The sequence below is a fragment of the Hypanus sabinus genome, chromosome 2, assembly GCF_030144855.1.
Source record: "Hypanus sabinus isolate sHypSab1 chromosome 2, sHypSab1.hap1, whole genome shotgun sequence".
NCBI lineage: Eukaryota > Metazoa > Chordata > Chondrichthyes > Myliobatiformes > Dasyatidae > Hypanus > Hypanus sabinus.
Window position 1 is genome coordinate 190,386,167 of NC_082707.1, and position 14,859 is coordinate 190,401,025.

General features: G+C 39.6%; 1 protein-coding gene across 1 annotated transcript in view; it reads left to right on the forward strand.

The window, feature by feature from the left end:
• The window catches only part of snw1 (SNW domain containing 1), a 30,020-nt gene that overhangs the window by 8,277 nt on the left and 6,884 nt on the right, over positions 1-14,859 (forward strand). The window contains exons 3-10 of the mRNA XM_059961649.1: positions 292-453; positions 723-818; positions 3,014-3,120; positions 6,339-6,443; positions 8,053-8,122; positions 10,516-10,581; positions 12,357-12,473; positions 12,600-12,741. Coding sequence (XP_059817632.1) covers positions 292-453; positions 723-818; positions 3,014-3,120; positions 6,339-6,443; positions 8,053-8,122; positions 10,516-10,581; positions 12,357-12,473; positions 12,600-12,741 — 865 coding nt within the window. The remainder of the gene's footprint in view (positions 1-291; positions 454-722; positions 819-3,013; positions 3,121-6,338; positions 6,444-8,052; positions 8,123-10,515; positions 10,582-12,356; positions 12,474-12,599; positions 12,742-14,859) is intronic.

Below are 14,859 nucleotides of genomic sequence, written 5' to 3' on the forward strand. Positions count from 1 at the left end.
TGTCATGGGTAACTTCAACTTCCCTAATATTGATTGACACCTCCTTAATCAGGTTTTATTGAGACAAAATTTGTTAGGTGTGTCCATCAAGGATGGCAGGATTCTTAGCAGTGTGGAGCAACAGAAAGACTTTGGGGTCCAAGTCCATTGTTCCCTCAAAGTTATCACACGTAGTTAAGAAGTCCTTCAGTAGTCAGTGAATTGAGTTCAAGAGCTGCAAGATAATGTTGCAGCTCCATAAAACTGTAACTCTTCGGAGTACTGATTCAGTCTTTCTATTTCTACCTCCAGGATTTTGGCGATGGAGGCGCATTTCCAGAGATCCATATGGCACAGTTTCCATTGGACATGGGCCGCAAGAAGAAATCATCCAATGCCCTGCCGGTACAGGTAGACGCAGAGGGGAAGATCAAATTTGATGCCATTGCCAGACAAGGACAGTCGAAGGAGAAGGTACAATAATTCCCATCTGATTCTTATCTGCAGATGTGCTATGTTACTTTGTTATCTACTTCCATCATCACATGGGCTGAGTGAGGAATACCTTCCTTGTGCCAGTTTTAGTGAATTACTGGTCCAGAATTCTAATTTGTATTTTGGGTAGATACCTTTTTATTAAATTATACAATAGTTGTCAAGATGGTGAGGGTGTAATGTGTAATTCAGAAAGTTTGGCTTTACATACTTAAAATGTTCATCAACATTTGTTTCTCTTTCTGCAGGTTATATACAGCAAGTTTACAGATCTTATTCCTAAAGAAATTATAAATGAAGATGATCCAGATCTGCAGAGGCCTGATGAGGACAGTATAAAGGAGGTAAATTACTTAAAATTGTACAAATGTGTAGATATGACATAGGGAGTGTTTGATTTGATGATACTATTGAATCTTTTGGATTCATGGAGATACTGGATATTTGAAAAGAAGAGTAAGCTTGTGCTGACATTGGAGAGAGTCCAGAGGAGGCTCATGAGAATAATTTTGGTGATGAAAGGGTTAATGCATGTGAAGTGTTTGATGGCTCTGGGCCTGTACTGGCAGGAATTTAGAAGAATGAGCAGGGATCTCATTGAAACCTATTGAATAATGAAAGGCCTAGATAGAATGGATGTGGGGAGGATGTTTCCTATAGTGGGTGAGTGTAGTACCAGAGGGCACAGTCTCAAAATAGAAGGATGTCCCTTTATAACAGAGATGTGGAATTTTTTTAGCCAGAGAGTGGTGAATCTGTGGAATTCATTGTCACATGCAGCTGTGGGGCCAAATCATTGGGTATATTTAAGCAGGAATTTATAGCTTCTTAATTAGTAGGTGTGTCAAAGGTAATGAAGAGAAGACAGGAGAATGAAGTTGAGAGGGATATTAAATCAGCCATAATTGAATGGTGGAGCAGACTCAATGGCCTAAATCTGCTGCTATGTCTTATCACCTTGTAGAACATAAGGATAGTGAAACATATGGACAGATCCTCCAGACCATGATGCCAATTTAAACTGCACATCTGCCTGCACATGGTCTATATCCCTCAATTCCTTGCCTGCTTGTGTGTCGTTTCAAATTACTCTTAAATATTGCTTTCACCACTTTCTCTGGCAGTGCAGGACTAACCATTTCTCTGACTTTATACAAAAGCTGTTGAAAAATACTAGAATTTGCATAACATTTTCTGTACTCTGTATTTTCTGTACTAGATGATTCAGCTGAATTGACTGCAGTGGTCCCAAAAGTCAGTTAATGAACAAGCTGTTTTCGCATACAAGATGATTTATGGGAGAAATAAGTCTTCAGAGTTGAACTACAGGCCAAACCCTTTAAAAGTATCTTGCATGTTTTGTTGGGGGAATGGATATTTTCTTCCCTGGACAAGTCCATCAGACAGATTAATTGATTGTTTCCTTTGTTTTTCATAAAGAAATTAGTGAACAGATGTTCTGCTGTGTTTCTGAATAACAATTTGTACTACACAGAAATTTAAAAAAACATTTTGAAGACATTCAGGCAATTTGGAAGTTTCATGCTTTTAGACATAACAGAAATGTGGGGATGACAAAGTAGATTTCATGGTGTCTTACTCCCTCTGGAGAACTTCATGCCAAAGGATATGAAATTGCTAAATAAAAGGAGGTTCTTTTATTCATGTGCATTAACTCTGGTTCTGTTTGTGTGATGAATTCTGTACAATATTTTGGAGGATTTTATGATACATGGACTTGTAAAGTATACACATGGTAAAATACGTAAAGTTCTTTGGGATGTTTCAGCATTATAAATCATGCATACTTTAGTCACACAAAGGAAGATCATGTACTATGATAAAGTTGACTGTGTTGTCTTATGTTCCACACATGGACTTTGTGAGAGGTTGAGTCTGGGTTGATGGATTCAGAGAGACAACAGCAGGTAGATGTGCAAGTTAGCCTTGTAGATTGAATGTTCTATTTTTTTAATGGAAATATTGGTAAATACATAGGTATTTATGCAGGTTTAATTTCAGTCAAAGTTCCAAATTCAATCTCCAATGGTTTGGCTTGTTTAGCATGTCATCACATTGTTATAATTGGTTACAATAGTAACCAATAATAATGATGTAGGGGTATAAATCATTATGTATTACATGCATTCCAGCTTGCCATCCTTTGATTCCCACTGTGAAATAATGTTAGATTGCAGGGTTTGTGATGTCTCTTGAAGTTAAATAGCTGATTGGTATTCACAGCAAGTTTTCACATGTGGATGTTTGGTGGTGTTTAAGAATGACAAAGAACTGTGTGCTGGGTAAAATGAAGGGTGGGAAAGGCTTTTCAATGCAGAGTGATGATAAAATGTGCCTCAGTATTACTGCAACACCTTTGTTTGAATACTAATACATCTTGACATTTGACTTTGCCTTGGGTAAGATGGTCTGTGAATCCTTGAAGGTTAAGATCAGAAGTAGAAATTGTTTGGTATGTTGACCATAGGCAGTCCAGAGGTAATACATTTTAATGAATTGACTAATTGTTTCATTACAGTTGACTGAAAAGACACGTTCAGCTCTGGAGAAACAAGTCTCGCAGAAGGTTGCAGCAGCCATGCCTGTTCGAGCAGCTGAGAAACTAGCCCCTGCACAGTACATCAGGTTAGAAGAGTCACACAAGCAGTGGTGATATTTTGATGTCTAATTTGTTTTTCTAATGCGTGTAGTATCTTAATGAGGTTCAGCATGTAGTGCTTTGGATACATCGTTTTGATTACACTATTCCTTCATATTGTAATCCTAGCTTGTCTGTCAAGAGCAACACACAAAAATTGCTGGAGGATCTCAGTAGGTCAGGCATATTCTGTGGAGGGAATAAACAGTCAGCGTTTTGGGCTGAGATCCTTTCAGGACTGGAAGGGAAGAAAAAAGCCATAGCAAGAAGGTTGGGAGACGGGAAGGGGTGCAAGCTGGCAGATGATAAGTGAGGGGGAAGGTAGGTGAGTAGGGAAGAGGAAGAATTAAGTGAGAAGCTGGGTGGTGATAAGTGAAAGAGGTAAAGGACTGAGGGAGGAATCTGATAGGAGAGGATAGTGGACCATCAGGGAAATGGAATGAAGGAGGTGATGAGCAGGTGAGAAGAGGGCGCCCAAAATGGGGAATGGAAAAAGAGTGAAGGGAGAGTGGGAGTAGTTACCGGAAGGAAGAAAAATAGATGTTCATGGCATCAAGTTGGAGGCTTCTCAGATGGAATATGAGGTGTTGCTCCTCCAACCTGAAGGTGGCCTCATCGTGACCATAGAAGAAGCCAGAAGGAGAATGGGAAGTAGAATTAAAATGGGTAACCACTGGGAAATCCTGCCTTTTGTGACTGTCAAGAGTAGGATTATGGAAACTTGAATTTTTAGAAAAGGGGACTATGGAAAAGCAGCGGAAGGGTTCCTCCTGCAAAGCTGTTAGACTGATTAAGGCATACACTCTTACTCAAGAGCATTCCTGCAAGTGGCGGCATGCGTCCTGCACCAACAGATGAGGAATGCTGGTACTGTTGAAGTAAATTACAGAGAGTTAGAGAAAGGAATGAATTTGAAAACACCAATAAGATTTTAAAATTGAGCAATTGATCAGACCAAGATCCCTGTATCAATCAGTGATCTCAAAGATGATAGGTGGTTAGAATATTGTGTGAACCTTAATACCAGCCAGAGCTTTTTGTTTCAATTAAGTTTTTTTCCATAGGGTGCAAATTGGGATTTTCAGATATATGGGTTCTGAGTTCAAGGGTATAAGTGTTGTGTTCTAGTTTGCTATACCTTGATAAGACTGAATTTGGAATATTATGTCCAAGTCTGTTATCCATACATACAGAAAGATATTCTTTCAGTGAAGGTACACTATACTTAACCCTGGGGTGATATAGTAAGGAATGATTGAGGTAGATTAGGCAACGTTACTCTCGGGTTTATTAGAATGAGAAACTATTTCTTTGGATAAACACAAATTATACCTAAAATTTCACAGTATAGATGAGGTCCCCTGGCTAAGGCAACCAGAATCCCAAACCACAATATCATTAGGAAGTTGGTCATAGAGATAAAATTCATCACCCATAATGAATTTTTCATGTTCTTTTTACAACTGAGCTGAGCTATTGATAAATATTAAGGGAATCAAGGTTTATGGACTTGATACGAGAAAATGGCACTGAAGCAACAGATCAGCCTTGATCTTGTTGATTCGAAGACCAGGTCATCATCATCATTATGTGCCATGTTGTATGTCATAGGCAATCATGGTCTATGACCATGTTTGTCCTTGGCGATGTTTTCTACAGAAGTGGTTTACCATTGCCTGTTTTTAGGCAGTGTCTTTATAAGATGGGTGACCTCAGCCATTATAGATACTCTTCAGAGATTATCTTGCATCAGTGGTTGCATAACCAGGACTTGTGATATGCATCAGCTGCTCATGGAACCATCCACCACATGCTCCCATGGCTTCACGTGACCCTAATCAGGGGGCTAAGCAGGTGCTATACCTTGCCCAAGGGTGACCTACGGGCTAGTGGAGGGAAGAAGTACCTTGCACCTCTTCAAGTAGAGACATACTATATTGCCATTCCACCACCCAATAGCAGGTGTGGGGGATAAAATAACCAATTCTTATTTCTTACTTTTCTTATTCAGTACATAAAGGAACACGTACATGGGTAAGTGTTTCATTTGGCAGGAAGGTTGATGCATAAATAAAGTAAGATAATGCAACTAAAACATGTTTACCTTGATGATCAGAAACTTAGTCTTGAGTCAAAAATGACCAAGATAGAGAAAAACCTGATTCAGTTTCAGCTTGCCAGGTGAATGGATGGAAGAGTCATGAGGGAACAGGCTTTGTTATAGCATCCAAAGGGCTGAGAAGGATCTAGCTTGAAGGATTTGTAACCAAGGCTAAGTTTCAATAAACATTAAGGGTGTCACAATAGCGTAGCAATTAGCGTAAAGCTACTATAGCTCTTGGTGTTCTGAAGTTCAAAGTTCAACTCCAGCACTCTCTGTAAGGAGTTTGTACATTCTTCCTGTGAACCACATGGGATTCCTTCACCCAGGCCAGTTGGTAGGTTAATTGATTATTGTAAATTGTTCTGTGATTAGGCTAGTGTGAAATAGTTAAGTTGCTGGGTAGTATGGCTTGTTAGGCCAAAAGGGCCAGTTCCATGCTGTATCTGTAAATAAAAACAATAAAATATTGGAGCAGAATTAAGCCATTCTCCCCATCAAGTCTGCTCCACCATTCCATCATGGCTTATCCTGGATCCCACACAACCCCATACGCCTGCCTTCTCACCATATCCTTTGATGCCCTGACCGATCAGGAAACAGTCAACTTCCACTTAAATATATGCATGGACTTGGCCTCGTCCACAGTCAGTGGCAGAATATTCCGTGGATTTGCAGCTCTGGCTAAAAAATGTTTCTCCTTACCTCTATACTAAAGGATTGATCAATTTTGAGACTGTGCCCTCTAGTTCTGGATACTCCACCACAGGAAACATCCTCTCCACATCCACCCTGTCTAGTCCTTTAAGCATTTGGTAGGTTTCAGTGAGATATCCCTGCATTCTTTCAAGTTCCAGATAAATAAATAAAATTATATCAAATTAAAGGGGCAAAGAATTAGTGTTGTTAATGTATATATGTATTCTACTATCTATGCTGTCGGTGGAGATCCCTGAGCTAACAGAGAAGTTGTGACTGACTGTGACTCCTGATTTGCGTGATGCTAGGATCTTGTGCATTTTCTTGGAACTGAATACTTGTTTGTGTATGCATATGTCCGAATAAATGACCATGTCAGTAAACTAAATTTATTTTTCAATGCAGGTACACTCCTTCTCAGCAAGGTGTTGCTTTCAACTCAGGAGCTAAACAAAGAGTTATTAGGATGGTGGAAATGCAAAAGGACCCCATGGAACCGCCTCGATTCAAGTAAGTGGATAGCAATAAAATAGTAAATTATTTTAGCGACCTGTGATTTTGTCTTCAGAAGATGATTTGTATGAGATTTAAATTCAAGTTTAGTTATCACATGTATGTTGAAACATACAATGAGATCAATTGTGTTAACAACGAACCTGCCCAAGGATGTGCTGGGGACAACCCAAGTATTACTACACAGTCCAGTGCTCACTATGTTTAGCAGAAACATGCAATTTCAAAAAAAACTTAAATTCAAACACAAGAAAATCTGCAGATGCTGGAAATTCAAGCAACACACACAAAGTACTGGTGGAACACAGCAGGCCAGGCAGCATCTATAAGAAGTACAGTCGATGTTTCGGGTAGAGACCCTTCGTCAGGACTAACGAAAAAAAGAGATGGTAAGAGATTTGAAAGGGGGAGGGGGAGACCTGAAATTAATAATTTATAATTATTATATTGAAGAAGACAGGAGGGGAGGAATGAAGCTAAGAACTGGGAATTTGATTGGCAAAAGGGATACAAGGCTGGAGAAAGGGGAGGGGATCACCAGAGGAAGATGGAGAACAGGCAAGGAGTTATTGTGAGAGGGAAAAACAGAGAAAAAAAATATTAAAAATAAAAAATTAGGGATGGGGTAAGAAGGGGAGGAGGGGTATTAACGGAATAGGGAAATCAATGTTAAACTCATTCATTATTGTCATGAAATCTGTGTGTATGTACAACATCAAAGAACTCCAGACAATACAGTGTGGATACTCAGGCTTTTTCCCAGGGCTGAAATGGCTATCACGAGCAGGCAGAGTTTTCAATGCAGGTACACTCCTTCTCAGCAAGGTGTTGCTTTCAACTTGGAAGTGCTTGGTGCTTGGAAGTAGGTAAAGAGGAGATGTCGGGTAGGTATTTTACTGGGAGAGTGGTGAGTGCTTGGAATGGGCTGCTGGCGACGGTGGTGGAGGCGGATACGTTAGGGTCTTTTAAGAGACTCCTGGAAAAATAGAGGGCTCTGGGTAACCTACGTAATTTCTAAAGTAAGTACATGTCCGACATGGCATTGTGGGTCGAAGGGCCTGTATAGTGCTGTAAGTTTCCTTTTCTACAATATTCTGATTATGTCATCAGAAATTTGATAATTTTCTGGGGCTCAAGAATGTTCCATTAAATATTAAATTGACTAATCTGTTTCTATTAATTATGGTAAGTTCCGTTCTAGTACTGTGTATGGGAGAGTGAATCAGAAATATTATTTTTTCTATTTTTATTTATTTAGCAATACACCGCAGAGTAGGTCCTTTGGGCCCTTTGAGCCATACCCTCAGCAACCCTCGTGAAAGACGATGAACTCTAACCAAATCGCAGTCTTATTTCCAACGACTAATTAACCTACCCGGTTGGTCTTTGGACTGAGAGGATATCCGAGCACCCAGTGAAAACCCACGCATTCCACAGGGAGAGCATACAGAACGGTGCTGGAATTGAACTCTGAACTCCGGACCTACCCCAGCTGTAATAGCATCATGCCAACTACTTTGCTACGGTGGTGCCCATTAACATGAATTCTACTGTTTCTTCTTAAAGATTTCATTCTGCTTAATTGGCTTCTGTCTCTTGTGTTTAGGATTAATAAGAAAATTCCTCGAGGTCCCCCATCACCTCCTGCACCGGTCATGCATTCACCAAGCAGAAAGGTAGGAGCATGATCAACTAATGCAAGAGAGAAGTACTCACTAATATTTCATTGAGATTTTTTTGAGTAAACCTTTTGTTTTAAACTTCCAGATAAAAGCTTTATTTTTAAATCAGCTGCCACACAAGTCCTTTGTCTAGCTGTATTGTAATTTATTTTTCATAAGCTGATTGACTCATAACTTCAGATAACTCCATAACTCCTGCAGTGATGAATTAAATCCCCACACCAGAATCCTGGGTTTGGTGCCATTTAAAGTCAATTACTGCAGATGGATTAAAACTTGTTATTGTTTAGTGGCAGGGTGAAGAATGGCAGGAAATGAAGTGACTGAGAGCAGCAGTAACGATCACTGACAGCTCATCCTTTCTTGTGGGTTTCAGTGGAGAAATGGAGTACGGTATAATGACTCTGCAGCAAAGTAAAATGTGGCATTGCTATTAAAAATACTTGATTTTATCAGGCAGCCTGCTGTCTAGTAAAGTTCACTGTGACATCCATCATTGAGAGAATTGCACATTACCAGCCCTCTTCCCCTACAAAACAGTTGCAGAAGATCATGCAGAACATGTATTTCCATTCTATAGGGAGTTGAACGATCATGGTGGTGAAGCCAACTGAACCGCTAAGGATTTCCTACCTGCAAGCGACGACTTTGAATTTTTTTGAACATATGTGCTTTTGCTGCCAGTCTTCCCCCTCTCATTAAAAGTGCACTCCATTGCAGTTCCATGAGTTCCTTGATTTGCTGTTTTCATTGTCTGAAGGGTCTGACCAGACCATCTGCTCTATGATTGCATCCACAGTTACGTGTGTAGTGTGGATTGCTTTATAACAGTTGACATGATAGTACTTTGTAATACCATCAAAAGGACTGGTTTGTATATTTTTTTGGTGGGGAGGGGTCGAGGAAGAGCTATCACTAGGAAATGGAAAACATAATACCAATCTCTTCCAATTATTTGGAATCTCAAACATCCAAAATATACAAGCTGATTTTCAGATTTAGACTTATTTATCGCATGTCCATCAAAACATAGTCAATGTGTCATTTTTGTTAGCAACCAACATACCCAAAGATGTGCTGGGGGCAGCCCACATGTGTACCAGAAGATATCAAACAACTGCGAAATAAGACTGAGACCTCCCTCCTTCCACCTATCCACATACACAGTTCTCTGATCCTAGAACAAGTGGTCTTCTTCAGTCTCCAATAAATTTGTGGTATTGTGGACAACTCTGACTTCCCCATTGGGCTTGCTCTGGCCAACCGGCTTCAACTTTTGTACTTCTTATTGGCCTTCAAGCTTCAATTCTGATTTTATCAAAGAAATCTGTACCATCCATATGGGGAAGTAGTAGTGAAGATGCCCATTAACTTGCTTAGAGAGAAAAGCTTTGATTGATGACTTGATGGAAGGAAAGAGAAGCAGAGAGATTTCCAGAGCTCTTAGTTTTAGAAGCTAAAGACACAGCCAACATTAGAGGACTGATTAAATTACACAATGGTCAGAAGGTTAGAATTTGCAACAGACCCCATTATAGGTCTAGAAGGAGATAGAAGAAAAGCTGAAGAAAATTGGATTTATAAATCATTTTAAAGAGAAAGTGGATCATTTTTATTAAATCTTATGCTTAAAGGGTAGGATAGGTGGGACCTCCCTCTTTCTAGTAAGTTAAGTGGCCACTTTGCAAAACTCTGAACACAGCACAAAACTGTGTGGGTTAATTTTGTTGCCTCATTCTTAAAATACTAAGGCTTTTTCAGCTGCATCCACTCCCCAGTATGAGTTAAACCTGGATGCTTCTTGTATAAAGATCCTTTATGAAGATAAAGATTAGCTTTACTCGTCGCATGTTCATTGAAATATTCTGTGAAATATGTCCTTTGCATCAAATCAGATCAGCAAAAATCATACTGGTATAGCCTGTAAGGGTCACTGCAGGCACCAACATAACATGCCCACATTTCACTAACATAAGCTCTACATCTTTGGAACATGGAAGGAAATTTACAGAGAATGTAAACGCATTGTAGATGGGAGTGGGAATTGAACCCCCATCTTGCATCTGGCACTGTAAATTGTTGTGCTAATTAGTACACTACAATGCTGCCCCATTCAAATCCATAGACTCTTTTACTAATCTTTATTTGTTGGATCTAGCTTTCCAAAGTTAGTTGCCACATTTGTTTGTCTAGATTTCAACTCATTACATATTAAGTCAATTTCTGTGCAATATTCTAAGGAAGTGATACAGAAGGGTGTTATTGTGTCCCCACGTGAAGTCTGAATGTTGTTACAGTGGTGCATTTGTTTTAAGCTTGGCCTTTCTGAGAGGTGTCCTCTGAGAGAATGTGAGATTCTTCTCATAAAATATTTTTTTTTGTTTCAGATGACTGTGAAAGAACAGCAAGAATGGAAAATTCCTCCATGCATATCTAATTGGAAGAACGCCAAGGTAAAGAGACTTAGAGTGATTTTGTTTTGGAATCTACAAAATAGAATGGTATTTAGAAGAAAATATACTGTAACAATTCAGTTTAATTAAAATCAAATAAGTGTTACCAGTACTGGAGACTACTGGTTTAAAGGATACATTGTTGTTTATTTTTAAAAAGAGACTAGCAAAACAGTGTATTTTTTTTTCAATTGATGGCCATGTCATAGCATGAGAGTAGGGTAAACAAGTTGGGGTAGAAGAATAGTTAAAGTGTACCAGTAAGGCACTTCACATACAAGAGTAGATCACTCAAGGATCAACTTTTATTTACCATGTTCATGACCAGCGCGTGGATTGCACTTAGAATATCTCTTGCAACTGACCTCCAATTTGCAGTAAGATTATACAAATTGAATTGTTGGTAAATCTCCAGCCTAAGCATGCTGAGAGTCAAAATCTGATTTGATTTTGAATGGTGGGACGATCATGAGGGATGTTAATGGTTTATCAGGAGACCAAGATGCATTAGAAAGGGTACTAAAGTGTGGCACTTGGTGGAGGTCACAGCCTCTTCTCAATTTCCCTCCTTGACTTGCTTCTGAATTAATCCATATCATTTATGAACCTGACCGTTGTCTCGAGTTTAGCCTGATCTCAGTATCCATGCATGTGCATGAAGGCATGAGATCAGTGCATAGTTGGATAGGTTGTCTCGAATGGCAGGATGTGAAGCTCCAGCTCTGGTCGTGGAAATGTGAACCTTGGCATATCTTCTTACTTGAGGAAATTCATTGGACCTGGGAGTGATCTGTTAGAATTTCAGTGTAAATTGAATTTATTTCTTAACTGTATATGGCCCTGGGGAGAATGTTTTTGTCGTTTATATTCAACAGCACTGTATCAGTGTTCCTGAATCTGCTGAAACCTCATCTTCAGGCTCGTATAAAGAAAGATGAGATTTGCAATAAATATTTTCGCCATAGTTTTTTCCTAATGTGTGCAGTATGTATGAACTTTCAGTGTCCACTTTATTAGGTACACTTGTATACCTCATTAATACAGTCAATCAGCCAATCAAGTGGCAACAACAATGCATAAAAGCAGGCAGACGTAATCAAGAGGTTCAGTTATTGTTCAAACCAAACATCGTGATGGGGAAGAAATATGATCTAAGTGACTTTGACTGTGATTGTTCGTACCAGACAGGGTGGTTTGAGTATCCCAGAAATTGCTGATTTCTTGAGGTTTTCCTGCACAACAGTTTCGAGAGTGTACAGAGAGTGGTGCAACAAATAAAATAACAGCAATGAGTGGCACCTCAATGGGTGAAAGCGCTTTGTTAATGAGAGAGGGCAAAAGAGAATGGCCAGGCTGGTTCAGACTGATGGGAAAGTGACAGTAATTCAAATAACCAATCATTACCAGTGGTGTGAATTCACAACACATCGAACATTGTAAGTGGGTGGGCAACAGCAGTGCCCCATAATCATACTCTCAGTGGCCACTTTGATAGGTACAGGAGGTACCAAATAAAGTGGCCACTGTGTGTATTTGTACTGGACTTGATTCCCTAATTGTTGGTTTTATTTTGGCAATGATTTCAACAAGCAGCTAATAACCAAAGCTTTAGTTATTGTTAAGTTTTGATCTTAACCCGATTAACAATATCAGCAAAAATGTAAAGATCTGGATCAACTGCCCTGGTTTGTTCAGAGTGAGAATTAAATTGATCTCATTATTGCCAAATCATTTTATCAGTTATGTTTATCATGTTGTTATGTTCTGTGTTCCAGGGCTACACCATTCCATTGGATAAGCGTTTGGCTGCTGATGGACGGGGACTTCAAACAGTTCACATTAATGAAAACTTTGCTAAACTTGCAGAGGCTCTTTACATTGCTGACAGAAAGGTATCTATCAGCTTTTGAAAAATTGCAATATGCAGCCCTGTTAGTGAATTCCTCTATTCACTATTGCTCATCTGCAACTTTGCTGAGGCAGTCCTACTCCTTAACTAGCATGTACTGTGTCCTTAGGCTCGTGAAGCTGTGGAGATGCGAGCACAGGTTGAAAGGAAAATGGCTCAGAAAGAGAAAGAGAAGAAAGAAGAGAAACTTCGAGAATTGGCTCAGATTGCTAGGGAAAGAAGAGCTGGTATCAAGACTCACATAGAGAAAGGTAGGAAGGGTTTGTGGGGGCATCATGTGCAGAAAATCCTGATGGTCTGACATCTGGCTCACCAAGTAATGGTACCTACACTCCCTTCATACTTGCCAGTGCTCAAGTTTCCATGGTCCCTTCACATTCCCATCATTGTCTCTCTTAACCTCAGCACTTCAAATATATGAGTGATTGAATTCCTTTTAAATTTCTAACTGAGCACATTGTTAAACATCTTAAGAGGAGCACCTTAACGTAATAAACTTTTAATTTCTGTATTTTTGAAAGTAAAAGTGACCCTGCGATTTGGTTTAGATTACAGTGTCTCCTAATCTGGGGTCTGGAGACCCCTCGGTTAATGATAAGGATCCATGACGTAAAAAAGGTTGGGAACTCCTCTTTTAGAAGTATTTGTGTTTTCAGGCAGTTGAATGCAATACATTTGTTTCTATTCCATCCTTGGGGGTCAAAAAGTGGGACAAACTGCTCCTTAGCTATTATTAAAATTGTAAAAAGAATGTGTAGAAAGTGATTGAAATTTTTCTTTTGCCTCCTTCGCAAAAGTATCTGACCTCTTTTGGCTGTGGCCCATGCTGAAGCTGCTGACATCATGTTTGCGTGGATGTGACTTGACATTACACTGCTGTAGTGACATTGCAATACACATGTACGACCTTTAACACCCTATCAACTTCAGTAGTTGTTTTCAAGGAGCAATGGAATTACACCCTAAGATCCCTCTATACTCCTAAGAGTCCAGACTTTACTGTAAAGATTCCTCTTGCATTTGACCTCCTGAAACACAGCACATCATACTTGTCCAAATTAAGCTCCACCTGTCATTTCTCTTCCCATGGTTCTAACTGACCTATCTACTGATGTAAATCATAAACAAGATTTTGCAGATGCTGAAAATCTCGAGCAACACATCCAAACTCCTGGAGGAACTCAGCAAGTCAACTACCATCTATGGAGGGGAATCAACAGTTAATATTTTGGGCCTAAGTCCCTTCAGGACTGGAAAGGAAAGGGGCAGAAGCTAGAATAAGAAGGTGGAGGGAGGGAAAATGGTATAAACCAGCAGGTGATAGGTGATATAGCTCATATTCTATCTATGTAGCCTCCAACCTGATGGGATTAATATTGATTTCTCCAACTTCTGGTAATTTGTCCCCTCCATCCTACTCTCTTTTCCAATTCCTCATTCTGGTTGCCCCCTTCTCACCTGCCCATCACCTCCCCCTGGTTCCCCTCCTCCCCTTTATTCCATGGTCCACTCTCCTCTCTTTTTAAATTCCTTCTCCTTCACCTCTTCCACCTTTCCCCTCATCTGGTCTCACCTATCACCAGCCAGCTTGTACTCCTTCCCTTCCCCTAATTTATTTTGGCTTCTGTCCCCTTACTTTCCAGTCATGATGAATGGTCTCAGCCCAAAATGCAATGTTTTATTCCCTTCTATAGAAGCTGTCTGACTTGTTGAGTTCCTCTGGCACTTTGTGTGGATTGCTATATATTGCTGTATCCTTTGACAACCTTCCTCATCATCTACAGCTCCACCAAGTTTTATGTCATCTGCAAACTTTAATTATCAACACACCTTCATTTTTGTCAAAATTATTTGTACAGTGGTCCCAGCACTTACCCTTAAAGAATACCACTAGGACCTCTCTTTTGAACAGAGATGAGGAAGAATTTCTTTAGCCAGAGGGTGATGAATATATGGAATTTATTTCCACAGACAGCTATGAAGGCCAAGTCATTGGATATATTTAAAGCGGCAGTTGTTAGGTTCTTGATCAGTAAGATCATCTAAGGTTTCAGGGAGTAAACAGGAGAATGGGGTTGAAAAAAATAATAAATCAGCTATGATGAAATAGCGGAGCAAATGGCCTAATTCTGCCCCTCTGTCTTGTGCTTTTATGGACCACAGATCTCCACAGTAACTCCACCACTCAGTCATCTTTATCATTTAAAAAAAACTTACTTAAGCTTTTAAGATGTGAACTTCCCTGTCTAAAGCTATGCTTACTATCCCCAGTAAGTCTAAGTGTGCAAATGTACCTATGATTTGTCTCCAGTAATATCCTTACCATTGATGTAAGACTCAGTGGCACATAATTTTCTTTATTATCTCTG